We start from the raw sequence: 27,652 nt of genomic DNA on the forward strand, positions 1-27,652 counted from the left end.
ACCTGATGGACACAATGTAGTTAGTGAAAGTTGGTGTTATAGGAAGCGAGATAACCGGTTCGTGGACGCTATTCTAAGGCTGATGACCATTGATTGTATGAAAGCTGCAGTAGACTGACCTGCTCAGTAAATATGACAAGACTGAGCGCTGAGCTCTGTACATGCACATTTCATGAGTGGCGTTGCGCTGGATGAATGAGGCCCTTTGCGCACTCACAGAAGTACAAGTGAAATGCGTGTGTGCTGAGCGCTGAGATCGTAAACTCCTTAGGTCTCCTTATTCCTAGTGAAGCACAGGTGATACTCACAAAGACTTTCGAAGAGAATGAAAAGTAAGTGATAGCTGGTTACGAGTCTACGTCCAAGTCGCGATTGAGTAATGTGATTCTGTTGAATATGTCACAGCCACCGCTTGGCCACAACCATCATGTTCACCAGCCCGCACCAACTGCGGCACGCATTAGGACGGCTTTGCAAACTACGAATATCCCAATGGTAATGTAAGTAATGACTGTCTTCAAATATTGGTCTATGTACTGCTTGTAGAAGTCCTAGCTGAAACGCTGCCCCAGAAATACATTTACATATTATACCTCAACCCAAGGTATGTACGAGTTTGGATCGGAGCTCACAGGTCTATTGACAGGTCCAAGAGTCTACAGCATCCGTCGTGCAAGTTCCGTTTACTCAAGGTGAGTGGTACCTGCCTCGAGGATTCAGGGTGACTTTCTTGGCAAGGTCATTTATATCATCGACCGATAACAACACAGGCACAAGCAGTGTCCCCTTGCTGGGTCTCGGTCTTCCCATGTTCTGCTCTCACAAGCGCCGACGAAAGATCCGCACGAAAGACTCCATCTCGTATCCTATTCCAAGCAACCATACCCCAGAACTCCCACCAGAAAACGACGCACCCCTCTGCTCAACATGCTCATCCCTCGACCTCCATGCAATCCTACACGATGGCGTCCCAAAAGAACACGCAATCCCCATTGGTCACCTCACAGATATCCTTAACAAGTCCAACCAATGCGGATTGTGCAACCTCGTAGCTATCGTCATCCGTCGCGCGTGGAACTTGGATAAGTTACCTGATATCGACATTTCTGATATCACCTGTGCGCTGTATGCGATGGAGTGCGGGTATCCGAACATTCCGGATTATATCTCTCCTGTACTCAGGGATATCTGTCATCGGCTGCATATTCAGACTTTTGATAGACCTCGGGATGTTACAGCTGCCATGGTCGCCGCGCAGTCAAACCTCTTGCTGGATATCCAGCTCCTTGGAGAAGATGCTTCCAAGTTGGGAGGACGAAAGAACTTCATGGCAGGAGGGTTGGTCAGAATGTTGATATCGCCCTGTTGAAGAGATGGATCCACATCTGTGAACACGAGCATGGTGAGTTATGTGAAACGGTATGGTGGAGGGGCACTGGAGATGTTCTTCCGAAGACCATGAGAGTCGTGGATGTAACTCGAATGGCTGTAGGTTCGCGCTCCGCCATCCTGCCGTTTCGTCGCTCTTAGCTACCTCTGGGGAGGTACAGGAGAAGAGTACTGGACGACACGGGCAAATATCAAGCAGCGCAGAGCACAAGGTGGCCTTGATGTATCAGTGCTACCATCCACGATCTTAGACACCATTCAACTCGTCCGTCAGCTGGGCGAACGGTACCTTTGGATTGACGCGTTGTGTATCGTGCAAGATGACCCTAAGGACAAAGCAGTGCAAATCGGTGTGATGGAGCTTATCTACGGCACCTCCGCATTCACAATCTTCGCTGCTGGCGGCACCTCCGCGCATGATCCTCTCCCAGGCATCCGCCCAGGGACCAGGGATCCCAAACAACAAATAACTAAAATACAAGGTCTTCACCTCGCCGTCCCTCTCATCCTCCCCCGTGAGGCCATAGCGAGCTCTGCATGGGACACGCGTGGTTGGACATATCAGGAACTCATGCTCTCGCGCCGCCGCATCTTCTTGACCCCCCATCACGTGCACTTTGAATGCGGAGAGGATATATGGAGCGAAGATGTGATTGCAGAGCGTATCAACCTCCCCTGGGCATCGCACCCCCTGAAGTACGGCGGTGCAGGTGGATTCACGTCCGTGCGTGCTCCACCGGAGTGGAATAGCTCTACATATATGGGGCACTACATGAGCATCATCGGAAAGTATACGCAACGCAGGCTTACTATGGAGTCAGACATCTTGAACGCTGTTACGGCGCTCATCAATGCTATGGCCAAGGGGTTCAAGCTCGCTGGTGGTAACCCTGGTCAAGCATTCCGTTTTGGGATGCCCATCGTTGACCTAGAACTTGCGTTAGTGTGGCAGCCAACGTCCAATACATCATGTGTGCGACGCGCGACTGGGGATGGAAATATGACGCTGTGGCCATCCTGGTCATGGGCTGCGTGGCGGGGTGCTGTCCAGTACAGCGAAGTGAGCTTGTTCGTCGATGCACAGAATGGGGGCGTTTCTCCGTGGATAACCCAGTCACTGGTGGAACAGTGGCACGTGGTAGGATGATGATGGTCGGCTTGTTCCCCAGGATGTTAGACGTACTGGTCGGATGGCAAGATCTGTTGAAGAAGCAAACTCCAGTCCATACGTCATCCCGGAAGGCGACATCGACGCACAGACTCTGATTACAGAGAATGGGCCCCTGCAGCCTGGGACGTTAGTATTCAGAACTCGTTCGGCTCATTTCAACGTTACGAGGGCGGACGATGTCGTTGGTGCTGATCCCAAGGCCAACTACGCCACATATTCCATACTATCTGACGTTCCTCGACCATCAACGTTAGTAGGGCGCGTCATCCTTTCGTGTTCCACCAATTCACCGACTTCATGTGAATTTATTGTTCTGTCTCGCGCAGACGAAACCAAAGGGTTGTACGATGAGGACACACTGGGGAAACGATATCTCGGATGCATGTTGTATGTGATGGCGGTGCAGAAGATGCAGGACGAAAAACGCATGGAGCGAGTTGGGGTTGGGGTTATATTTGAACATGCTTGGCCGAACTCGACAGGGGAGCAGAAGGTTGTTCTGTTGGGATAGCAGTAAAGACCGGTGAGGTTGTTCAAATAGATCAAACTGAACGGGCCCCAGCTGTGGCATCGAGTATTGGTTTAGAAAATACCGAGTATTATAATTATAAGCTTGAAGTGTTTGGATTTCTGTACTTAGAAGGAGCTTGACGTCATGCAGGATGAGACACATACCGAAAATCAAATTCCTCGCTAATTACATAATATTCTCGATCATAGACTGGCGCTCAATCATCCTGGCAGCTACTACATAATAACCTTGTTCGAGGATGACGCGATAACGCGACGTGGTAAAGTGGCCGCCTCCACTATGAGTCGACGTCCATCTATCTGACAATCCCCTCTCTCTCATCGAAGCCCCAGTTCGGTTCTTCTTAGCGTGTCATCTTCAGTGGTTTCAACATTGTTCACATTACCATACGAATCACATTCGATTCTACATCTTGCCTTGGTGTGCTTACTGAGTAGTACGATGGCAAGTCCAATCACTCTGAGACTCGCATCCCCCCTCTTCGACTTCGGCTGGCCACTTCCACTGGAGACTGGCCACGACAGTATCTACTTTAGATTCTTCCACTAATGCTGGTCGGTGCACACTTCTATTCCCAGCGCTTAATGAAATCATACCAGCGTCTATATCGTGCCGAACAGCCCTCGACAATATGGAAATACACGTAATGAACTGAACCCTCAACCTCTCTGAGCTGGACTCTGTCCAGTCTCCGTATCCTTACCCCCGTCTTGCCTTCTCACTGATTCATTGCACCATTCAGCCTATCCTCAATCCTCGTCATTATACTCCATCGCACAATCATGACTGGTAGCCCAGAAAGCCGATATATCAGACTTGAAGGCGAGTCCCTCTGAACCACCTTCGTATCTGTTATCATCCTCACACAATATCTACAGTCATCAGCGGAAAGAATCTTCTGGTTCCCTCCTGGCGCATCCTTGCTGGCATCTACATATCCATCAATGTCGACTCTCGAAGGCGCTGGAAATCAGCCACCAGTGTCTCATTGTCTGACGAATCTGTAGTGTGGGGGAATTCTGTGACTCTGTAAAGTTCATGGAGACTTTCTGACGCTATAGAAGAACTGATCTTTGGTTTATAGATCATCACATGCCTCGCCTGCGTTGTCATTGGAGATCAGGGTGTCATATGAGCTTGGTCCAATGCTAGGCGGTGGAGAGGTCATCGGCGAACTTCAGATGTCGTGGGATGGGCTACTCAATCTTGGAGATGAGCCATTTGGTGAGTGATTCACTTCTCTTTCATGCACATACACTAACGTCTAGTAGTTATTTCCTTCCCACCCGTGCACGGTGTCCACCCTTCCCTCAAGCTGAAGGCTACCATCGTTCATATTTGCGACGATCAGGACGACGCATTGTTTGATGTGAGTGATGCTGGTATCTGTCCTGTTAGTTTTTTCTGACAGAACGTAAACTACAGCCTCTCGTAGACTGCGAGATTGCTCGAGACACAGATGCGGGCCACGCACAATTTGCCGCATACATGAAGAGCAAGACAGTCTCTCACCTGAACAAAGCCGTAGAGCATTTTCAGTTAGTTCTGGACCAGTGTCCGGTCAGCCATCCAGACCATGCAACGGCTCTCACCAACCTCGCGCGGGCCCGCTGTGAAGGACTACATCCGAAATGATGTTGAAGACATCGATGCCACCACTTCCCTCTTCCGCGACGCCCTTGCGTTACGTCCGCAGCCCCATCCCGATCATCCCTTATCTCTATACAATCTCACCCGAGCGCTGATTTGGCGCCACTACAAGAAAGATACTGCTGCCGACATCCAGGAAGCCGCCCAACTCTGTCATGAACTACTGCCTCTTTGTCCAGAAGGCACCTACCCTCGTAACATCGCAGCAGGTGTCGATTGTGTGATCCGTGGATGCAACAACCTTCCAAAAGACGGATCTGATGAAGGCATCCATCTTCGAAGAGTCGTCCTTGGGCTCTGTCCTCTGGGCCACCAACTCTGTCCCAGAGCCCTCGCCATGCTTGCGCAAGCAGTTGGAGCACGCTTTGATCAGCACGGCAGCATCGATGATCTTGACACGGGCATACAACTTCTTCGCGAAGCCGTGTCTCTGTGCCCCGAGGGACATGCTGATTGTGTTACCTGCCAGAACAAGTTGGCCGTTTCACTCGTGTCTCGCTTTGATCACCAAGGCAAACCTAATGACCTCGATGAGGCCATCTATTTGCACGAAGAAGCACTGCGCCTGTGCCCTGTTGGGCATAAAGATCGTGATTACTCATTAAACTCCCTAGGGGGCTCTCTCATCGCCCGTTTCAAGAAACGCGACGACATTGATAACATTACCCGAGCTATCAACCTCTATTGCGAAGCACTGACGTTGCGCCCACCTGGGCATCCACGTCATGAAGTCACGCTCAACAACCTTGCCCTCGCGCTCAAAGCCAGACATGTCAAATCGCAAGTCAGCGAGGACTTTAACGAGGCCATTGATCGGTGTCGTGAATGCCTTCAGTTAAGTCGGCTTGACCATCCAGGGCGCCATGCAATACTTTGCAATCTGAGCGCAGCGCTCTGCTCTCGTTTCACGCAAACTCAGAACAATGAAGATGTCGAGGAGGCCATTACTCTTTGCCAACAATCATTGGAGGCTTTGCATTCACTGCACCCAAATACATACTACTGTTATTTAAGGCTACAGGAAGCCTATATGTCTCGTTACCACGTGCAGTACAAGCCTACCGATCTAGCACTTGCAGTGGACAACTTCAGACTCGCATCACGACATCCCACTCATGGCCTTCCAAGCCGCATTATTCAGGCATGTCAGTGGGCTGTTGCAGCAGAGCGACATGATCATGGATCCGCACTGGAGGCCTACTCGACATTTTTGGAACTTCTGGATGCTCATTTGGCAACACGATCATCGGCGACTTCACGGCGCGAAGCTGCCTCTGCCTTTCATTATGCCAGATCACTGCCTGTAGATGCAGCCTCATGTGCTATACGTCTTGATAATCTACCACGAGCAATTGAACTTGTGGAGCAGGGCCGTGGCCAGCAGTGGTCGCTGGCTTCTCGACTCAGGACTCCAGTTGAAGACCTCGAGTCAGCAAAACCGACACTGGCGCGCAATTATTTGGAGCTGAGCAAGCTCATTTCCAATGCATCTCAGAGTTCTGCGACCATCTCTGACAGAGCTGCTGCTGATCAAGCAACAACAGATTATAGGAGACTTACAAGGCAATGGAAAGCAGCGGTAGCTGAGATACGTGATGTTCCGGCGTTCTCGCGGTTCCTACTCCCACCTTCGTAGGAAGATCTGCAAGCGGCAGCGCGCCAGGGCCCGGTCATCATCCTCATTGCAAGCCAATACTCATGCAGCGCCATCATCGTCCCCACATCAGGAGACCCCCATCACGTTCCTTTGCCGTCTGTCACCCTCGCAGATCTGACCAATCTCAAGGATCGCTTCGCCAGGGCAATACGAGAAGCATCTCGGATGAACCCAGGGGAGTCGAGGACGGATCTCATAGTGCTCTCGCGGATAATATGGGACCAGATCATGCTACCCATCGTCAACGTACTCGAGCACGTCCTCAAACTGAAGCGCCGCTCTCGAATCTGGCTGTGTCCCACTGCAGCTTTCACGTCCATTCCTCTTCATGCAGCTCACCTGTTTCAAACAAAGGCGGATCGTTCTGGGAAGGAGCCATGCCTGGAAGATCTCTACATCTGCTCTTACACGCCGACACTTTCCGCTCTGATCAGATCCAGACAGTTGATGAAGAAGCGCGCGCCTCCGTCCTTTGTGGCGATCGGACAGGGTCAACCGGGTGCAGGAAAGGGCAAGGCGCTCTTGGCCGTCGACAGCGAGCTCGGGCTCGTCCATAAGCTCGTCCCTGCGACGGCCAACCGCACCACTATTTTTGGCGACGAAGCCACACGAGCAGGTGCACTCTCAGCTTTGCAGCAGAACACCTGGGTGCACCTTGCTTGTCATGGCAAGCAGGATCCTAAGCAGCCCTACGATTCCCATTTCGTCATGAGAGACGAACATTTGACGCTGCTCGATATCATGGAGAGACATGTTCCGCAGGCCGAGTTCGCGTTCTTATCGGCCTGTCATACTGCCGTCGGCGACGAGGAGACGCCCGACGAAGTGATTCACCTCGCAGCTGGTCTCCAGTTTTCAGGGTTCAAGAGCGTCGTTGGCACGCTGTGGGAGGTCGACGACTCTGTCGCAAAACACGTCGTCGAAGCTTTCTACACGTACATGTTCAGAGATTTGAAGGATGGTGGTGTCATGGACTGCACGAAGGCAGCCTGGGCACTCAACTGTGCTACGCACTCGGTGAAAACGAAAGTGCCGCTCGAGCAGAGGATGGTTTTTGTTCATATTGGTATGTAATTCTACGTCGTATTGCTGTCGTCTAGTACATATTCACGTGTTGTTGATCTGCGATTCTCTTTCATCCTGTTGTCCAAATGACCCTGATACATATTATTGCCCTCTAGCTATCTTGTTTTCGTATACTCTGTCGTTTTTTGTCGACTTAGTTAGTGCTAGTCCTTGTTCCACGCCAGCCACTTGAATCCTAGTAGCGACTTCCTGATTTCCGCAGTGGGTATCTCGTCAAACTTGTGGAATCACGCCTTACCCAGGACAACAACCCTGCAACAGGAATTCGCTCCTCCCGTAACGCCATACATGCACAAGGCTTCTCGATTTTTTCAGTATCTACCGGTAGTTTATCAGAATCGTTAGGTAGTAAGACAAACCCTCTTAGGTTTCTGGGGCCTTTACCCAATAAAGATAGTTGCAAGCCTGGAGAATATTTGTGCACTTAGGGAACACATTTCTTATATTGGATAACTCGAGGTACCGAGTCCTCCAAACGCTAGGATACAGATCTAAAAATTGTTGCGCAGACTTATCGTGGTTAGCTATCGTAAACTGCACGAAAAATGGTAATTATCAGTCCTATCCCTCAGAGTGGTCAGAGCCAGAATACTCTGCAATAGCCTTCTCTGTCGAAGAGTGCGCTGCAATTTCTGCGTGAGGTCTAGCGTGGCTACAACGAATGAGCAACGGGAGAGTTGAGCGATTCTGCCCAACAGCCTTCCAATATTCTGACGGGTTATTGGAATCCTGAAGCATCATCTCCTACGGTTGACAGTCCTTGTGTCCACATATGACAACCACTTGATGGCGACCCTATGTCAAGGAGTACCCTGCCGATGAATCTCATCGATCGCGACTTTATCCTGTAATGCCCAAACATGAGCGTGAAAAACGATAACAAAGACACACAAAACGAACGCCCAAAACAGCTCTAGTATTTTCATCCATTTTATCACTGAGCTCTTTGATGTCGTGCTTTAGGCCAGCATTTTCCCGCCTCAGCTCTTCGATGTTGGACTTCAGCCCGGCAAGCTCTTTGACGTTGTGCTTCAGCTCAGCATTTTCGCGCCTCAGCTCAGCTATGTCACGCCCAATTTTTTCTTCCATTGCCTCTAATCTACGAAGAAGGACGTCATTTTCAGCTGAGAATACATTAGTCTGACAGATGACGAACTTAAAGGCCACGAAAAACACCTGGTTTGACATTACACTTGACGCTCTCCTCTCTAATCAATAACGCGGCATTTTGCTGAGCCTTCACGTCGCGTACTTCATGAATGGAAGACTGAAGAGCATCGACAAAGGGCGAGGGTGTCAAGCGCTGTCCTTGAGGAGGCTCCGGGTACACGACCATCGTCAAATTACCTTTCAGACCGCGTATAATGCTATTATCGTCCTTTGTAGCTGATCGAGTAGGATCAGAACTGTATATATCATGAATACGTGGTAATAGTGACGTACCTGGGTAAAAATCGGTACAGTCGGGGTCTAGGGAGACAGGCGGTACACCGGGAATCGTATTCAAGTGATCCCTGATTGCCACCATCCCCTCCTCCTTGGCTCTGGCGACAGTCAGACTACCTGGTAAGTCTATAGATTTCTGCAACTTCGCCTCCGCATAGAGTACCACAACTTGCTTGCGATCGGAAGGCATCGTGTAGGTGGTAAGTAGCAAGATGGAATAGAATGGTCGGAATTTGCCGGCCGTTTTGCATTGCAGGCTGCAACTTGTGCTCTCTTCTACCAATGCATCGATGATCAATCTAGTATGGCCCTTTTTCAAGCTCTTTACACACTGATTTGTCTGGATTTCGTTGAAGACAACTTTTTGTCCAGCGCCTCATTTAATCAAAGGTCGACACTGTGGAGTTCAAATGGGTGCATATTCTCGTTTTGTTGGGTTATACGGACTATGACTCGAAGCTATGTGCACGCACGTGTGCTCTAGTCTTTGCGAGCCAGGGGTACGTGTATCAATCCAACAGGATCCACTTCATTTGGACAGAGTGAGTACCCTCTTTTCCCGTCCGTTTTTGTGTCGATGCAGTATTTTATACTTCGCAGATGGAATCAATAAAAACTGTGAAGGCCACCCGACACAAGCCTTATTGACAGGGTAGAAGCATATGCCTCGAGGATAGCCAGAGGTGATGTTCTGCATTACATCTTCCAAACCCCCGCTGCTGTTTCCACTTTTTGTCCGTATTGTCTCTATTATGAAATACACTGGATTCTACATTTTGCCTTACTCTATGCTAAGTGAGTAGTGCGACTCGGTGACAAAAGTCCAGGAGTGGGATGCGCATGTCCCCTTCAACCTTGGGGTGCTACTTTTGTTGATGACTGACTTTGACACTAAGCACGTCCTCGATCCTTCTCGTTTTCCTGCACCGCACCAGCATGTTTGGGGACTTGAAAGTGAGTCACTACACATTACCTTCGTACCAGTTTCATGATCCTCACGTTCGACTCGGATCTATAGTCATTGATGCAAGCACCCGACTCGGCGCACGAGAAACTTCTCGAGAACACGGCAAAGATGTGCCTGTTTGAAATATCTGCTTACTGTCTTGTATTCCGTATATATGTGTTTATGATTCATTAGATCTGACACTCCAATTGTAACTATATACTTATCATCGTGCATATGAAATACTTATGTGCCGCAAGAAATGGAGGACTTCAGTATCGATTGTTAGCTTATTGTTTATTGCATGGAGCAGGGTCTGAGAGGGCACCGTGTATCATTCCATATGAATCTCGTAAATGTGACCAAATGACCATCTGATCGACCCCCGACTGGAGATCTCATACATAAACGGACATTCAAGCATACTGATCGTTGATCGTCTGTGAAAGACATTTTCAGTCCCAAAAATCAAAAATGAAGGTATCATGAGTCTGAGACAATATATATAGCACTGCCTACACGGCGGTTCCCCTCCGAGTCCTTTGTAAGTTATCAAGCAGCTGCGTCATGGGAAGTCAACGTCAATAAATGTCAAGTACCCTTCATATTACGAAAATATGGTCTCACCCTATGTCTGCCCTGCTGCGAATCTGGTAACTGACAGACTTTTCCACCGGCACTAGTACTTACTCTGACTCAGCGTTCGGGTGAGACGAAAGCAAGTGACTCCGTCGTGATAGTCTCGAGTCAATTTCCAGAGATAGATTTTGCAAGTATAATTGAATTTCACTCATAGGCGCTTCCCCAACGAGCGAGCGAGTGGTGTATATAACGAAGCCCACTGCCGCTCATGCAATCACAGCAGGAGCAGCAGAATTGTAAGAGGATTTGCCTTGTCATTTAGTAGCGATCAGGACGGTGAATGCGAGACTCAACAAGATAAGCCGGAATGTGGCGTCAAGATGCTTGTGCATGGCCACCATGCCTTGTTGACGAGGTGCCAAAGGTCGGGACAGTAGCAACATCTGCTGCACTACCTAATTGAGCTCAGAGTAGCCACGAGTTTGAACTTTGTACAGATGATGTATTGCCTATTTAGCTATCAAAGCACTTGACGGCAAAGGCATGTGCACGCTTCAGACATTCACCTGCCTTTGCGATTGTATCTGGGTGATTATTTATCACGATATATCACTCATAAGATGTGCAAAATTAGTCGGAACAACGAACCTGGAAACAGGGCCGCGAAGGCCGGTGTTACTTATCTCCTGCGAAATATTCTACCAAATCAGGGGACGTGGAGGATGAGAATCGCAGCTTGTGCAAGTGCACGACAAGTATTATTTCATGAGGATGCACACATCGATTGGAAGGCCACTCATCGATTACAGGTAAGGAGACCTATAACGAATCCAGGATCCTGAATGCTATGAAACTACTTGACTTCCTTCTTGGCGCATACGCAGCGGGTACCTGTGGAAAGGATATGCCGTGGTCCTCCCGGTGACATCATAGACCGTGGTGTCTTCTTCTCGAGAGAAGTATCCCACACAAACCGACAAGTCACAAGTTGATCGAATCAATGACATATCGTCAGCTCGTTCGCGACAATGTAGGTCCAGGCGGGAGAGCAAGATATATTGTCTTGTTACTCGTGTTAGTACGTACGTACTTGAAGAGCTGTGGGCGATCCAGAAGCCAATTATTGGATACTATCTAAACGTCAGTAGGACACATCATGCCCATTCTGGCAACTTCTCGCGGGGAGAAAGCGGAGGGTTGGGGGAATGATGTAGCGATGTGGGGTGAAATTTATAGTTGGAAAAGCGGATTTGAGGAGTTGTTTCTAAATACGCTTGGGCAAACCCGACTGAAGTTAGTTTATTTGGATGTTTACTCGCACGAGGTCTTGGGGCCGTGGGTGTCGGTGAGAATCACGGTGGTGGAATCGAAAGAGAGAAGTCGACATTGGGACAACAAGGACAGACGGGACGTCGGTAGTGCGCGACGTGGAAACTGTGGCTGCAATAATAGGCAAGGCAGGTCGAGGGTATCAGATGTGGACCTTAATTCTGGGGAACGAAGTTTTGATTTTACGAGATGAGACGGAGAAAAGGTATGGTACCACATGTGCATGGAGACGGGCATGGATGGCAGACTTGAGACACGGGCATTGACATGAAGTCGGAGATTGAATGGTTGTGCTGAATAAATGCAAGTTTACGTGTTAAAAACCTTGTTCCTCGTGTTGGCTGCGCAGTTCTTGAGCAAACGTTTTTCCATATGATACTTTTATAGTCTCTCTCCTAAAACAGGCTCCAACTCCAAAATCCGATTTGTTCCTTTTTGCCATCATGTCGTCTGCACCAGTGGCGACGACATCGCCCGCGGCAACAACAGTGTCGCCTACAACAACTCCACCTATTACCACTCCTACCCCTACAACACCAAGTATTTCTTCTCCCCTTTCGTATCCTAACAAATGTACAAACATCACTAATTGATCATCTGTAGCTACTACTACCACTCCAACATCAACGTCGACAACACCAACATCGACATCCCAATCAACACCAGTATCATCATCAACACCAACTACAACTCCTACATCATCCACACCTGCAACCACGACCAGCAATGGACAAACTTCAACTACCCCTTCCACCACTAGTACAACTCCAACTACAACCTCCATGACATCCGTCGCTACTACAGTACCCGTCACCCTTACGTTTGTCCACTCTTATCTCATTTCTTCCATAGTTATTTACCCCATCAACTAGCTCAATAAATTCTTACGGATCAACAGTCGTTGTCACAACGGAGATATCCACGACAACCTCAATCCCTGTCTCAACAAGCCCTTCTACTACAAACAACTCATCAAACACCGGTGCAATTGTAGGTGGCGTCGTCGGTGGTATCGCCTTAATCGTCATCTTCGGGCTCCTCTTCTTCTGCTTACGTCGTCGCAGAAGGCGAGACGAGTTCGACGGCAACTTTGACCCCGATCGGGTCGTTTCCCACCCCTCAGGCGGCGGAACACTCCCCCAAGTAGACCTTGGCGATGAAACCGAGATCACCCCCTACCCTGACCATGCCGGAAGTATGCGACAATACGGAGAAAGTCCATTCTTAGCTGCGGGTGGTGCCGCAGCTGCCGTCCCAGCTATCAACCGCACAACCTCTCCACTCAGCTCCCCTTCCCAATACAGCGACACCGTCACTTCTCCCAGTGAGGGATACCCCTCTCAGGGATTCATCCGCCCTGGCCCAGGCCAGTATCCTCAAGGAGTACCTAACATGTACGCAATGCAACAAGCAGACTGGCACAATCCACTTCCACTTACATCACCCGCCCCAAGCGTCAGCAACACCTCCTCCAGCAGCCGGGCAATGAAGGAGAGAGAAGCTGCTGCTGGCCGTCAAGGCCTCAGCCTCGCTACCCAGCAAGAAGTTGACGGAGAGGGGTCCGGCGTTGTTCAGCATCAAGATGCGGGACGAGCTCATAGTGAAGAAGAAGCCGGAGAACCTAGAGATGTTCCCCCTGCGTATGAGTCTATAAGGCAGTAGACTGATTGCGCGCAGGGTTTCAAAAAGACCATATTTGAAGTTGAATTTGTAATGCTGCACCACGTTTTACACTCACGTTTCGACGGACACCACTTAAGTTTGGATGATCATACGTATGTGTAAAGTACATTGTCGTCGTCGTCATGATCTCAGACCTTCTTTTCCTTGATTATTTTCGACGTTAGTTCAAAGTTGTCGTTGTTCCTGCGCTTGATGGCTACGACTACTCATTGACTTTCTCGGGATACTTTCCAGCACGCATTCGTATTTCATGCACATGCATTGTTATATCCGAGTCATGTTTTTTTTTTCGTTCTTACCATACATCAATTGCGTTGATAATATCGGCGAGGTTTCCATAACCAAATATGTATAACTCATTTATTAATTATCCAAGTTGACTAACTGCAAGCGCCCAGTCGGGGTCACCGGTGTGTCGACTTCCGGAAGGTCATCACGTATTATTTTATATAATACCCTCATGACTAGTACAGAAAGGGACGCCTCCGCCGATACTATTTTATTTATCTACACATGCTTCGAAACTTCCAGCAAGCTTCCTCGAGCTTGTTCAACCGTTATGACTGTGGTGCACCTCGCTGGCTTACTGTTCGTTTCCCGTTACCGCATCTTCACCCTTACATCAATCTGCTTGATGACTGGACGAGATTCAGTCCCAAGATCCAGGTGTGACTCAACCCTAAAAAGTGACGAGATAGCATCATTGCGCGCGTTAACCTCATCTCCGAAGAACCACGGTATTTCCGAAATGGCTAGAGTTGATCTAAAAGAGGTCGACACAATGAGCTCAGGCGAGTCAAACTGTGCCACGTTCAAACTTAATTGAATATAGTAAGTGTCTTACGTCCCCTACAGTACTTATACAGTAAAACTATACTGAAACCCAACTGTAACTTCCATCAAGTTAGCCTGCAGGTGCGGCCTGTGATCACGTCAACTTTAAATCAGCTAATGGAACACGGCATGCCCCGATCAAAGCTAGTAAACCGAATGGTGTCTTTGAAAAATTAAGGTTCAGAACGTTCAGACCCCATCTCAAAGCTTATTCAAAAGAAATACTTAAGAAGCTGCATTATGAGCGCGTAAAGCCCTTCTTCACCTCGAACGAATGCACATGGAATATTCAGCTGACGAGATCGCAGCGGCCAAGAGTCTGCAGTACTTGGGGGTGCGTCGCTTTCTTAATACGATGACAAGATAATAACAGACATGCCATGGGTCACTAGTACATATGCAGTACGTGCTATTTGAATTGCTTGTTCCGCGTTCTAACGTGATAGCTCAGCGTCGATAGCGACATTCTGGGTAAGCTTGTTCCGATCTCTTCCCGTCCGCCGTTAAACTCGCTTATCCAGACTTATGATTATATTTGTTCACTTCACGAAGAGGTGACGCGTTTGTGTTGTGATATGCCTCGCTTCAAATATTGATAGTATGCTGTTCAAAGTGGACGTTCCTGCATCAGTCGCGCTGGACTAAGGCAAAAGTCCTTTATATCATTGCGCGATATGTCCCCTTTCTATTCGTCATCACGGACATATTTCGTGCGTTCAATCCTGGCATACATCCCCCAATATTGAATTGACATGTTGTGTTTCAGTGAATTTCGCTCCGAATGAGAACACCAGAGTATGTGAATATGCAGCGGAGTTGCTTGCCGCCCGATGAATGACACTGACTGACTGCACGACATCGCCAGAAATGCAAAATATTGGTCTACATCTACTCAAGTACGTGTACGGTGCTTGCTACATGCACGTCCTTACTGAGCGTTGCGGTTTCTTACAGGTTTCGGAGTGATATCACTCGCTTGCTCTGAATGTATCTCTCCTTCATCCACGACATACACGTGCTTCTGATCCGATTCCTCCAGGCTTTTTTGTGCTCAGGACATATGCGCTTTGGAATAGCAATAAGATCGTACTTGTAGCCATGCTGTCCGCCCTTTTTGTGAGTCCCATGCCCTCAACATCAATTTCATGGTTGATCGATCAGCCAGGCTGTCATGGTATCGTTCATCGGCATTTGTTTTAGCGCGATCGCTACTTCTTATGGTTTGTGCTCTCACCTTCCCTCACTTCTATTCGCACGCATTCACTCCACCTCACAGTGACGACTAGCGCGATCCCAGGTATCACAGGCTGCTACCGGAGCTCAACCCGCGTCCAATTCTTCTTACCATTTCTTCTCTTGTTTATCTTTCAACTGGGTATGTCACCGGGAACTTAGAGTATACATTATATCAGACGCGATGACTGACGCTCCCCCCAGGACTTGTCTCCTTGACGCTCATACGTGTCGTCCAAACCTGGCGAACGTCCAATAGCGATATTTACGCTGTTCTGGTGAAGCACAACATATTCTACTATGCGTGCGGTCTATGTGAGTCAGCACCTTCATATCTCTCTGTCCTTATCAATGATGGCTGCTATCTCCAAAGTTCTCTCAGCTGTGAATGTCCTTGCGCCAATAATTTTTTCTGATGTGCGTAAATGTCCCTATACCTGTCGATATGACACTGATATTCTGCACACCCAGGCTGTATATTACTCCCTCCTCGAAGAGTATGCATTTCCAACTTGTATTGCCAATTTCTACTGACAGCACCCTCGCATACACATGTCCAGTTTGGAGGCCTTTGTCCTTGCGCTTCTCGCCACGCGCATGCACCTCCATCTCTGGCATATCGACCGTTACGTGTATAGCCCCGAGATCTTCACGTGTATATCCATGTCCGATATGTCATCTGCATCTGCAGATCGTACGGTCATTACGGTGTGAAGTCTTATAGCGTGGTTTGGCTTATTTGGCGTCGTTCATGAACCAAGGTTTGACCTACGAGATGACTGGTCGATGAGTACCCTCTCTGTTTTGAATCTTGACTCATATCGCAGAGCCGGCGCTACATAAACTGTTTGTAGATATTCATGATCAACCATGAAAACTCCTGCACGTTGCAATATGTTCTGGGTTTTCATCCCACCGCGCTCACTCTATTCACGAACGTAAATCTCTCTTGTTGCAGAACAAGCTCACGGATGAAATAGGCTCTTGCGGATCGTACTATATTTTTCGAGCGTCTGGCACAGGACAGCGACTAACCAATTGTAGGCACCTGACGCCTCACATTTAACCCTGATCGTGTCGTAGCTCATCCCTAGGGGCACCCTACCCCAGGTGAACCCAAGAGAACAATACAAGGTCACCCTCTTACTAACCTACCCTAACCATGGTGAAACATGTGCTGACCTAGCACAGTACCTACCTCTATAGCCTGGTGGACGAATCTGCTTTCTCATTTACAATTGCTGTGTTTCCATTTACTGCCATTGTTCTATGTAATTACCAAAATTTCAGACCGTATCAGGGCGTGATGCCGATGGCCACAAAAAAATACAATGCCCCAAGGCTCTGCTCTTTAAGGGACTCTGCAACACATCAAAGTAAAAGAGCTTCTACAAATTGTTCAGGTATTCCATATGCAGATCAGACTGACTTTGTTTCTTGGTCGGAGGGCAGGCAAGGTAGCTCGTTTAGACTCGATTTTAACACTGCAGACTCGCTCAGGTGCCGTCGACAGCTCCAGGGTCTGTTATCAAAAATTGATGGGGAACAAGTGCTCCGGCAGGTAAATGGTTGCCGGCTTCCCTGTGCTCGAACTCGGTAATTTGTGCCTTCAGAGCACCGATCCCATCCGTGGGAGCATGATTAATCAAGGGCTGAGCAGCTGCTAGCCGTACTGCTGTTAGTTGCGCGGACAATATGCGAAGTACCGAATTAAGTGCGCAGCTTGCGCGGTGGAAAGCCGAGTGTGTTGGGGTACGGAATGCTGCGTACCCTGCGAGTTTGATGGCTGCGCAGCATCATGATAGACTGGTAGCCCTAGAACAGCAGTATCTCCACTGCTCGCGGTGGATTGCCTCGCGGATAATGCTGGGTGGGAATTCGAACTTGAATTGGGTGGGACGGCGCCGTGGGTTGATGAGTAGCTGAGGCTCTGCTACTGAGCTCAATACTGAGGTGCTCGGCCATACCAAAAAAAGATGTCTAAAGAAAAACTGTGGGTGAGGAGGTGCGAGTGATGGTGAACTCGACGTTGTGGCTGAGAAAATGAATGTGGGAAGCGAACACTCGCTCATGACGTACAGTGGCGCCGGAACATTCCGGCGGGTAGGCTACTACTAGTGCTATTAGTAGTCCCGGCACCTCTGTACAAAACCAAAACCAAGGCCTTACGGCTGCTTCCATACACAGAGGTACGGTAAAATGGTCAGACTAGTACCTATTCAAATCTAGGTCCTGGAACTTTTATCAAGTTTAACAGCCCTGATCAAGACTGTCATTGACAAGCTAAGCCAAATGGTGTCCTTAGTAGATCAGTAAGGTTTAGACTGTGGTGGGTTCAAAGATGAGATACTTAAGGTGCATGATGAGCACATAAAGCCCCTTTTTTTTTTACCTCGAACAAATGGAGTATATTCAGTTGACGAGATCGTAGTGGTCAAGAGTCTGCAGTGCTTAGTGGTGCATTGCTTTCTTAACATGATGACATTAGTGCTGCTGCGGTCCGGTTCCATTCGGTTCAGAGGTGGTTGGACGAGAACCAAAAACCAGACCAAGGTTCGGTTCTAGTTATTTCAATGAACCTTAGACCAAACCTTTGTGAACGGTTCGCAGCGGTCAGGTTCAGGTTTTTTCTCGGTCTGAACGTGAACCTGAACACAAAAAAATTACAGCCAGGAAAAAAAACATAGGCAAGATATTTGTACTCGTAGTTACATGTCCAATGAAGCCGCATGTTCCTCAGCCTCTACTTCTGCAGATAGATGCCCATTCCTATATGCTCCCTTCAGTAGTTGTAGTGCAGTGAACGTGTCAGTTGTGAGTGCATTGCGTCGGATAGTCGAAGTGATTCCTCTGCTTGAGAATGCTTGTTTGGAAGGAACAGAGCTGCCTTGAATGGGTAGATAGTCTCGCGCAATGCATGCGAGTGTAGGGTATTGCAGCAAGTGAAGCTATTAAGTAGATTTAGTAGCGAAAAAACAAGTCAAAAAGAAAACTTACCCCCCACCAGGCCACAATGTCATCAGTCTCCTCTAGTGGCAAAGACAAGTACATGTTGAGCTCTTGATGAGGATTGTGAGTAAGGTGGTCTGATGTCTTACACGTCCTAATAGCCTCGCACATCCAATCATCGCCATAGTGCTTGCATACACTGGCAGCTCTCATCGGCGGAGCAGATTGCTCGTTGGTAGTAGGTGTTTGACTCGGCGGTGTATAATAGTCATTGAACTACAAAAAAAAATAAGATTAGAGTGGGAAAACAACATAGATGAGTACTCACCATGGCCTCCAGACGAGCTCTGCCATCTGCAACATCTCCAAAATCCCACCAGCCTTCAACGTATGCGAGCTTATAGTTTGGATCAAGAACTTAAATTATATTAGATAAGAACGAGTTTTAAAAATTGATAGTACTCACCAAGACAAATAAAATAAACATCTGATTGACTTGTTTTCTTGAAGTATTTGTTGACATTCTTGAGTCTGGCCTTAATTGCATCAGCAATCGGAAGATATTGCGGGTCAACTGCCATGGATCTCCATCGATCAGTGAGGCTCTCTAGTGTAGGGATCGTTTTCCATGCAGGTCGGATGTTTTGCTGATGAGAATGATTGCTGAGCCATGGCTGGTTCCTTGAGGACTCGGTGAATAAGCCCGAGGTGTCTCCAATCACTTCAATTGAGCTTGAAGTTGTTGTAAGTCTTGTTGCAAAGAGTTGGCACTTCATGGCTTTCGTCGGCAAGGTTGGTGAAATGGTTTACGGCCTATTTAGTTAAAATCAGGCCACTTTTAAACATTGAAAGAAAACAAACTCACTTGACGCAAGATCAACATGCGGTCCAGGCATTTATATAGCAATGCCCAGCGAGTCTGGATCCATTGCAAGAGCTTAAGTTCAGGTACATTTTCCTCTTTGCAAGCCTTGCGGAAAAATGCTTGAGCTTGAGGGGACTTTCGGATCTGAGGATCTCGATCAGCAAAAGAATAGTCTAAAAATATAGCATGTACCTGCTCAATGAGGGCAAGAGCTTTGCCAAGTGAATCACCGGTATCGAATAAGGTGTCATCATTGTTGTCGTTGTTACTGACTGTCCATGGAAGAAAGCTGTTTATTTAAGGTGTTGAGGTCAGCGTCGTTGCCATTATAAAGCGCTTGTCAAATTTTCTTCATGAGAGCAGCTTGAGGTGTGGGGGCGACAGGCATCAACGAAGTGGCATGCTGCAAGATTAAGTATATGTTCTTGGCACCTGATGTGGCGTGTATCAGGTGCCCACTGTGTACCCTCAGGATTGATTTCTTGTCCAACTGCTTTCATGGCGGTATCATTATTGGTGGCATTGTCAGAGGTCATCCATCTGACCTACAACACACTGATTAGATTCAGCAGCAGCAAAGTAGTAGACTAAACTTTACCTTATTTCGTAGTTCATATTTGTCAATGGTATCAACAATCAAGCGAGCCGTATTCTGACCACTATGATTGCCCTGGATGTGCACAAAACTGAGTTGCTCACGGCGTAACTCCCATTGCTGGGGTTTGTCATCTGGGCTCCAGATATAGTGGCCTGTGATGGAGAAGAAAAGGTCGCCGATGATTGATGTCCATGAATCAAAGGTCATCGAGACTTGACTGTCTACCTTTGCGAGACACTCACAAATGATGTTGACCACCTGCACTGTGCAGGCCTTAACAGTCTCCGTAAGTTTCGTGAGTGTGGCATGTCACTTTCAGCAAGGGCAGGGCAGACATAATGAAGCAAGTTGTGGAAGGCTGGTTTGTCGACAAGTTGCAATGCCTCGTCCTCGGTCACAATCAACTCCATAATATACTCCAGAAGCCCTGCCTTGGTAAACATGGGCGCTTTCTGGGCAAGGCTGCCATCAAGGGTGGATTGCCTTGAACTATCTATGAATCAGTACAACACACTACAATATGGCAAATGTAACTCACAGGGATTGAACCTCACCAGTTGGAACCACTCGAGGGTGCATGGTGATGTTTGCAGCTTCACAGCATGACTTATAAAGTTGAAAATGGCCTTTATTACTGATATATATATATATAATTAGTGATCATTCAAGAGAAAGAAGACGTGAACATACTGACAAATGTGCGTGCGTAGTGTAGAGATACCTCTGCGAAATGTGTACTTGCTTTCAAGTTCACCGGCATCCCTGCAAGGTTTGCAGACCCAATGTTTGTCATTGCGAGTGAAGATTGTTCAAATATCAGTGCTGCACTCACTCTTTGATAAAGCGGCTCGGATGGTGGTGTCTTGAAGATCCTTGGGTTCATCCTCGGGTTCATCCTCGGGTTTGTCCTCAGGTTCATCCTCAGGTGCTGGTACATCTTTGTCCTCGGCCTCATCCGATTGACCAGCACCGTGGTCAGTATCAATATCTGTGTTGTTGTCAGATAATGGTATGGAGAGCTGTAACACAACCTTCTTCCTAACTAGTTGCTCAGTTGCACTAGATAATGCGCACTTGCGGCTTGTTGAAGAACAAGCATTGTCGGAATCACGAAGGCGCACAGAAGGTTTAGAGGTGCGGATGGAGCATGGAGCACCTGCAGTAAGTGGCACTGGTTTGCGTCCAGTCTGCAGTAGCACAGAGAAGGTGTCTGTGGGTGGCTGGGCAGAGGAGGATGGAGTGGGAATGGGGACAGCATCATCAGGATCATTGTAAAAAATGATGTCTTTGGCGTCCTTTAGAGACCCATCTGGGTTGAGGGCACACTGTGCTTCAGGTTCAGACATTGTACTGGTAGTCAAAATATATCACTCACCTTGCTCCCTTTATATGTGAATACCCAATCTCCTACTAACTCATAGTATGCATTGAAGGATCCTAAGAAATATAATATGTCAATCAGTTGATTGCACTTGATTTGATGGAAAAGTCATACCTTGAGCTTGATTGAACAGGTAGGCATTATCGGACAGCAGGGTGTGCAGGATGTGAACCTCCAGACAGGATAAGTCAAAAAAAGTCTTGAGAATGCCAAAGGTCAAAGTGACCATGGCGAATCTTGAGGATTGAGAAGTCAAAATGACCATAAGCATGTGATTGAGCCTTGAAGGCATTTCAAGGAAGATTCAGTTCAGGGTTCGGAATGGTTCGGGAAGGTCTGAACCTATAGATAAACTGCACAGGAGTTAGCAGACCACAAACCTCATTCTGGTTTGGTCCATGCAAAATGCTGGACCATGGACTGAACCAAGGATAAACCTGACCAATGGTCAGGTTCGAACCACGGTTTGGAACTGGACCATGGCAGCACTAGATGACATGACAATGACAGACATGCCATGGGTCACTAGTACATATGCAGTACATGTCGTCTGAACTGCTTTGTTCCATGATTTAATGTGACAGCTCAGCCTCGATGTCGACATGCTGGGTAAGCTCTTCCTGTCCGTCATTAAACTCGCTTATCTAGACCTATGATTATGTTTGTTCACTTCAAGAAGAGGTGATGCACTGGTGTCTCGATTCAAATGCTGATCACATGCTGTTTAAAGTGGATGTTCCTGTGTCGGTTGCACTGGACTAAAGTAAAGTCCTTCATATCATTGCATGTCATGTCCCTTTGTATTTGTCATATTGGACATAATTCGTGCGGTCAATTCGGCATATGTCTCTCCCATGGCGGCCATTGAGTTGACATGTCTTTTTAAACTGAATTTCTCCCCGAACAAGAACTCAAAAGTATGTGAATATGCAGTGAAATTACCTACCTGCCAGCAAATGACGCTGACTACAATGACTGTATGACATAATAATGCAAGATGCCTATCAATATTTACTCAGGTATGTGCACGGCATATGCTATATGCACGTCCTTACCGAGTGTTGCTCTGAATGTATCTCTCCTTCATCTGCGACATACACGTGCTTCTGATTCCATTCCTCCAGGCTTTTTTGTGCTCAGGACATATGTGCTTTGGAAAAGAAATAAGATTGTACTTGTAGCCATGCTGTCCGCCCTTTTTGTGAGTCCCATGCCCTCGACATCTGATTCCATGATCCATGGATTAGCCAGGCTGTTGTTCATCGGCATTTATTTTAGCGTGATCGCTACGTCTTATGGTTTGTGTTCTCACCTCCTCTCACTTCTATTCGCACGCATTCACTCCACCTCACAGTGACAACTAGCACGATCCCAGGTATCACAGGCTGCTACTGGAGCTCAACCCACGTCCAATTCTCCTTGCCATTTCTTCTCTTGTTTATCTTTCAACTGGGTATGTCACCGAGAACTTGAAGTATTCACTACATTAGACGCGATGACTAACATTCCCCAAGGACTTGTCTTCTTGACACTCATACGTGTCGTCCAGACCTGGTGGCGAACGTCCAACAATACACACGTCATCCTGGTGAAGCACAACATATTCTATTATGCATGTGGTCTCCATGAGTCAGCACCCATCCAGCATTATTGTTGTCCAAGCATTCATTCGTACATACCCACAGATCTCTGTTCTGGTTGAAACATGGAATGAGGTCGGATCCTACCAATTTTTTATGTTTCAGCCGCTGCTAGCTATCGCGAGCTCAAGACTGACACAAGGCTATCCCTACTTTTCTGAGTTATTGACGCCCAGCTAGTTTTCTCATCCATTCTTTCTCCTGTTCAGTCCACACCCAGTACTTACTATCCATCAGCAATTGTCATTTAACTAACCACCAAATTATGCTAATCACTGGCACATCAGAACACCACTCCCTTTTCAAATCTGTCATTTCATTCGGGCAGCAGTAGCAATAGCTTCGCAGGTATGTGTCCTACTTGTGTTCTCACGAATGATTTTTGACAACAGATAATAACCTTTCATTTTGCGAGAATTCTGCGCTATTTAAAACACCCAGGTGTCATCTCAACTGTCTGGTCCGTTCTGGACAGTAAATTGGGGCTTTGTATGTTACGCATCACAATGTTATGATGATGCGATATAAATTTAGGTATATTCCTTGCATAGTTTGAACATTTCTTTCGAAGAAGTATGCTGTCGAGGGGTCAACTTGCTGTATGGTGATTCATGTCACCATACAGACTCCTACCCATTGGCAGTGTGTTGAGAGTACATCTGAGTGCTGCCACACAAACCAAATACGACCAACAATAATTCAAACAGCGCAACTTTGGACTCTAACACACTTGGCCGACTGGCACAAGTTGTAGTGGCACAAAGGTTGTATCTATTTGTCCCTCCAAAAAATACCTTCGAAATAGTCGCCAGTGCACCCAGGCGTGACGCAGGCGTATTTGAATAAACCTTTGATATAATTATTATTGAAATATAATATTGATTAAATAAATAAACTGTAGGGAATTAGCAGTGCAGTGCGAGGAGAACATGAGGCATAGTAGTCAGCGAGTCTGTGATCAAATGAGCGCTGTCATGCATGAACTACTGTTGTACAATGAGCATCGGTAGCATTTTCTGCAGAAAGATTGTAGGCTGGGAAGCCCAGCGTTTTTGCTCCGTTATGAGTTTTCTTGCCAAGAATATTCAGAGGTGTCACTATGAGGATAATTCCATTGTTGTTGAATAGAAGGGGGATCCAGAACATGAACGTTTTGCCTGAGCCAGTCGGAGAAATAGTCAAAACATTTTTCTTCTCAAGCTGAAGCAAAGCCGACCAAAGTTGCCAAGTACAGGGGGTGATACCGAATGTACTGTGAATGACCATCTTCATATCGGTCAAATTTGGTACTTTGAATTGATGGGCCGACATCGTAATGCTAAGGTTAACTCAAAAGAATCGAAATGGATATGTGTTGTGTCACAGAAGGTCACACTGTTAAATAAAACACTAGGCGACTATTTCGAAGGTATTTTTTGGAGGGACAAATAGATACAACCTTTGTGCCACTACAACTTGTGCCAGTCGGCCAAGTGTGTTAGAGTCCAAAGTTGCGCTGTTTGAATTATTGTTGGTCGTATTTGGTTTGTGTGGCAGCACTCGGATGTACTCTCAACACACTGCCGATGGGTAGGAGTCTGGTCACCATACAAGGTTTTTGTTGTCGTATGATCAAACGATACCATCGTGCACGTGGAAGTTGCCACTGCTCCCGGGCACCGACGAGATCGAGCTGCTCTCCGTCTTACATGAGAGCCTACATTGTTTGAACTTAGTCCGACAGAGCGAGGTGCGATACGGTGTCAACTAGCCCCGTTCCTGCGCACCCATCTTCATCTCAATGTTCTTATTATGCTATGCGGACCATACTTGCGAGCCCATGGTGGATATAAAGGGCGGTCCAGAGGAGAATATGCGCAAGATCATAGTACACAATGAACTTTAGTTAGATATAAGGTTGTATGGTGTTGTGCATACATAATAGGTAGACATAAAAATACGGTCCAGAATGGTTAATAATCGGTGCAAACATTCAGCACCTAGTTCTGAGAGCCCCGCTGGGTCAAATGAAATAACTTTTTGACACGGTTCACCAGCTTGGCGTGGGTGTGCCGTTCCACACGGCGAGAAATGTACTCGTACCGCATACCACCCTCCCCGTCGGGGACTTGTACACGCCTAATCGCGTAGCCCGGCTTGGGTCTCGGGAGATACGCGTGGGTTGCTTCAATCTGGCAAGCCTCTGGTTCTTCATATACCTTTTGTAGGGGTCAGCACTCTAGCGACAAAATGAAGGGAAAGTCAAACACTTACTGGCACAATTTGTCTTGCGGGGATAATCGGGAGCGGCGCCTGCAGGTGAAGGTCTAAATCAGCATAATCCGGAAACCAAGAGAATCATCTTACGTGCAACAAACGGTCGCACTTTGCGCAAATGGGTTTGCCATAGCACTTTTCGCAAATTGACTTACGGTCGAACATTGCTACTTCTTGACCCTGCACACGAAGAAATGTGAATTGAGACAACAGCAGAACAGGAAAGGACATACCTCCGGGATCGGGATGACTGCAGAGCACTTTAGGTTTGAACACACTTGTTCCATGATTCGAGTAGAAATAAAAGATGTAAGGAGAAGAGTAGGACTTTGAGAGATGGCAACTGACTGCTGGAAAATTGAAGCGGTGGGAGATGATGAGTGAGTGGCGATAAAACATGGCGTCTTATACGATACAAACGTAGTGGAAAAATGTGGAAGGTAGAGTGTGGAGGCTTAAGCACTAGTGGAAAAGTGGTGACAAGATAAAGCGTCGTAGCACATGAACAATAGACCATAGATGTGGCTGCATGCGAGAGTGCACCGACGAAACAGCTGTGGAACTCCCTACAATAAGGTACCTGAGTTGTAACGCAGCAGAGGTGGAAATGACTGGTGTTCACCGTGACTATCCACAAGTGCTCGTTTCCACATGGCACGAAGTCATCGTAGGGTACCACTGCTCTGGTATAAATTATTTACAAATATGGAGGGAGAAAGTATCGTGGCAACAAAAAGTCACTTGCATCTGTGTTGTTGGCGTTGGATCGGTGCAATCGTCTGCAAGTACACAGACGAATCGAAAAGAAAAGGGACTCAAGAGCGAGGATGCAATTTGTGTACGTCAAATCCTAAAGTGAGTCCATGGAGTGCAACGCACCTCATTAACACAAGGAACGGGGATATTGCAGAGACCATAGTAACTGGGGCAATCACGGATTGGTTTTACGAGGACCAAGATATATTGCTTGTGCACGAGAGACGCCTAGGAAAAACACCACTTCGTCGAAGGACTCCCGCCAGGGTGGGACTGAGAAGGGACATCTGTCGTGCATCGGTACTCATACGAGCAGCAGCCACGGAACCGGCAGAGATACTTCGTACTCTCCAGCCATGGTCATGATGTAACAGTAAATGTGCGAGTCAACTCTCATCGCCGATATCAACTTGGGGGAGCATATCATCATCAGATAACATGTTCAAGGTAAAATTTTGATGGAACTCGTCTCACCTTCGGCGGCGAAGGGGTAATATGTGGTGATCTGTTACAGTGTTAAGCCGGAAAATGTATGATTTGTACGCACATCTTACAGCACTCTCCTAGCTAGACACCTGGTCCTACACGGCTTAAAAGTAGAGACGTCTACGCTGCTTCAAAGATCACGATTGCGATGTCGAGCAGTTCACAAAACGTGTCTCCCTCCCACGCTCCTCTCACCTTTCGTCACCGCCGTCTGCGTGAACCCGGCATTTGAAATTTTCGAGACGTCTACAGAGTCCTTGTTCGTGTCGCAATCAACAGAGAATCGCATGTACCTCTCAATCAAGAGGGGCAAACATCGAACAAAAGTCGCGGCAAAATTCTATGAAGCCTATGTCGACCCACATAAAAATCCTCATTCACGCACAATGATGATACCTCGTGCAGAATAGGGAATGGAAAAACCATCAACATGCGAGGGGGAGCCTGCGAAGTGACCGAGGAGCATCTTGCAATGTGTAATGATTTAGCCTGAATGCCGTGCTATTCTTCGCGGAGATTGGATGACTATCCGTATGCTGGGAGATGCGGAATATGTAGGATATTTTGTGGAGATTGGTCGACCATCCATTAATATACGCTGGGAAACGCGAAATACGTAGGATATTTCTGGGAGCTTGAACGGTTGTCCGTATGTATGGATGCTGGGAAACGTGGCTTCAAAGTCTCAAGAGGTGAGGAGAATTTTCACAGCAGATATCGTTCTCGAATCGACGGTCGATAACAAAATGACTCTTCAAGTGGTGAGGTTTATAACGTTCACTGCGGCGTAGTTTTTTGGTTTAATTCCCTGTTCCATCGTGACATTCAGAACAAAATTCGTGGGAGGTCTGAATCTACGTACCATGGATGATGGATGCGCTTGATGCAACATGCGTGACAAAAGTACTGTCGGATTGTTCAGCCATTAGACTGAGGGTGGTGAGATACCGATGCGAGTGACTGAAAGAACGAAGTACTGCCTTATCATATAATGGTACTAACTTCTAAGTACTACTTGACTCCAATGCAGCTGCAGAACTTGGAAAGTATTATGTAATATTGGGGTGCTGAAAATTTCGTCCTCGGATGGATATCATGATCACGGGTCCCGGTCATGATCAATCTGGCAAGCCTCAACCTGACTCGAACCATCAGGATTCAGGCCTTACCACCGAGTCATGGG

At 47.5% G+C, this 27,652-nt stretch overlaps 7 protein-coding genes across 7 annotated transcripts; 4 read left to right on the forward strand and 3 right to left on the reverse strand.

Moving 5' to 3' along the window:
- Nucleotides 1-404: 404 nt before the first annotated feature.
- Nucleotides 405-2,527, forward strand: F5891DRAFT_1056763 (heterokaryon incompatibility protein-domain-containing protein; the record flags this gene model as incomplete). Its single annotated transcript, XM_041362719.1, has 4 exons — nt 405-500; nt 573-1,350; nt 1,372-1,402; nt 1,493-2,527. Coding segments are annotated over exons 2-4 (1,608 nt in total), but the record flags the coding sequence as incomplete, so codon positions are not given.
- A 1,547-nt stretch (nt 2,528-4,074) lies between these two features.
- Nucleotides 4,075-7,914, forward strand: F5891DRAFT_1175455 (CHAT domain-containing protein). Its single transcript, XM_041365714.1, has 7 exons — nt 4,075-4,121; nt 4,177-4,316; nt 4,364-4,461; nt 4,518-4,652; nt 4,789-6,321; nt 6,379-7,465; nt 7,688-7,914. Exons 2-7 carry the CDS (start codon nt 4,238-4,240, stop codon nt 7,828-7,830), a joined length of 3,075 nt encoding a protein of 1,024 aa, XP_041221343.1. The 5' UTR covers nt 4,075-4,121; nt 4,177-4,237; the 3' UTR covers nt 7,831-7,914.
- F5891DRAFT_649088 (uncharacterized protein) lies at nt 7,859-9,186 on the reverse strand. Its single transcript, XM_041372639.1, has 3 exons — nt 8,929-9,186; nt 8,662-8,871; nt 7,859-8,609 (listed from the first exon to the last, which is right to left on the reverse strand). The coding sequence occupies exons 1-3, from the start codon at nt 9,119-9,121 to the stop codon at nt 8,326-8,328; spliced, it is 687 nt and encodes a 228-aa protein (XP_041221344.1). The 5' UTR covers nt 9,122-9,186; the 3' UTR covers nt 7,859-8,325.
- A 2,940-nt stretch (nt 9,187-12,126) lies between these two features.
- Nucleotides 12,127-13,855, forward strand: F5891DRAFT_1056787 (uncharacterized protein). Its single transcript, XM_041362720.1, has 2 exons — nt 12,127-12,608; nt 12,661-13,855. The coding sequence occupies exons 1-2, from the start codon at nt 12,571-12,573 to the stop codon at nt 13,448-13,450; spliced, it is 828 nt and encodes a 275-aa protein (XP_041221345.1). The 5' UTR covers nt 12,127-12,570; the 3' UTR covers nt 13,451-13,855.
- Nucleotides 13,856-14,680: 825 nt separating this feature from the next.
- F5891DRAFT_1193772 (uncharacterized protein) lies at nt 14,681-16,252 on the forward strand (the record flags this gene model as incomplete). Its single annotated transcript, XM_041367818.1, has 13 exons — nt 14,681-14,707; nt 14,752-14,859; nt 14,919-15,015; nt 15,072-15,100; nt 15,171-15,201; nt 15,260-15,292; nt 15,345-15,421; nt 15,471-15,525; nt 15,582-15,680; nt 15,743-15,853; nt 15,912-15,955; nt 16,010-16,035; nt 16,099-16,252. The coding sequence occupies 13 exons, from the start codon at nt 14,681-14,683 to the stop codon at nt 16,250-16,252; spliced, it is 891 nt and encodes a 296-aa protein (XP_041221346.1).
- Nucleotides 16,253-21,026: 4,774 nt separating this feature from the next.
- F5891DRAFT_889596 (uncharacterized protein) lies at nt 21,027-21,275 on the reverse strand (the record flags this gene model as incomplete). The annotated part of the gene is made up of 1 exon (XM_041373264.1): nt 21,027-21,275. A coding segment is annotated over one exon (249 nt), but the record flags the coding sequence as incomplete, so codon positions are not given.
- Nucleotides 21,276-24,874: 3,599 nt separating this feature from the next.
- On the reverse strand, nt 24,875-25,862 carry F5891DRAFT_1056798 (uncharacterized protein). The gene is given in 5 exon segments (XM_041362721.1): nt 24,875-25,169; nt 25,225-25,263; nt 25,318-25,407; nt 25,461-25,573; nt 25,591-25,862. 5 exon segments carry the CDS (start codon nt 25,742-25,744, stop codon nt 24,951-24,953), a joined length of 615 nt encoding a protein of 204 aa, XP_041221348.1. The 5' UTR covers nt 25,745-25,862; the 3' UTR covers nt 24,875-24,950.
- Between the last annotated feature and the right edge of the window lie 1,790 nt (nt 25,863-27,652).

This window comes from Suillus fuscotomentosus, assembly GCF_016647785.1.
Source record: "Suillus fuscotomentosus strain FC203 chromosome Unknown F5891scaffold_62, whole genome shotgun sequence".
NCBI classification, from domain to species: Eukaryota; Fungi; Basidiomycota; class Agaricomycetes; order Boletales; family Suillaceae; genus Suillus; species Suillus fuscotomentosus.

Coding starts and splice junctions, on each gene's coding strand:
- F5891DRAFT_1175455 (XM_041365714.1), top strand. CDS start 4,238: ATGCTAGGCGGTGGAGAGGTCATCGGCGAACTTCAGATGTCGTGGGAT. Junction 4,653..4,788: donor TAGTTCTGGACCAGTGTCCG/GTCAGCCATCCA, acceptor TTACGTCCGCAG/CCCCATCCCGATCATCCCTT. Junction 6,322..6,378: donor CAAGGCAATGGAAAGCAGCG/GTAGCTGAGATA, acceptor CCACCTTCGTAG/GAAGATCTGCAAGCGGCAGC.
- F5891DRAFT_649088 (XM_041372639.1), bottom strand. CDS start 9,121: ATGCCTTCCGATCGCAAGCAAGTTGTGGTACTCTATGCGGAGGCGAAG. Junction 8,872..8,928: donor CTGTACCGATTTTTACCCAG/GTACGTCACTAT, acceptor CTACTCGATCAG/CTACAAAGGACGATAATAGC. Junction 8,610..8,661: donor CAAGTGTAATGTCAAACCAG/GTGTTTTTCGTG, acceptor ATGTATTCTCAG/CTGAAAATGACGTCCTTCTT.
- F5891DRAFT_1056787 (XM_041362720.1), top strand. CDS start 12,571: ATGACATCCGTCGCTACTACAGTACCCGTCACCCTTAC. Junction 12,609..12,660: donor ACAGTACCCGTCACCCTTAC/GTTTGTCCACTC, acceptor CCCATCAACTAG/CTCAATAAATTCTTACGGAT.
- F5891DRAFT_1056798 (XM_041362721.1), bottom strand. CDS start 25,744: ATGGTCTATTGTTCATGTGCTACGACGCTTTATCTTGTCACCACTTTT. Junction 25,408..25,460: donor CAGTCATCCCGATCCCGGAG/GTATGTCCTTTC, acceptor CTTCGTGTGCAG/GGTCAAGAAGTAGCAATGTT. Junction 25,264..25,317: donor AGTGCGACCGTTTGTTGCAC/GTAAGATGATTC, acceptor CTTCACCTGCAG/GCGCCGCTCCCGATTATCCC.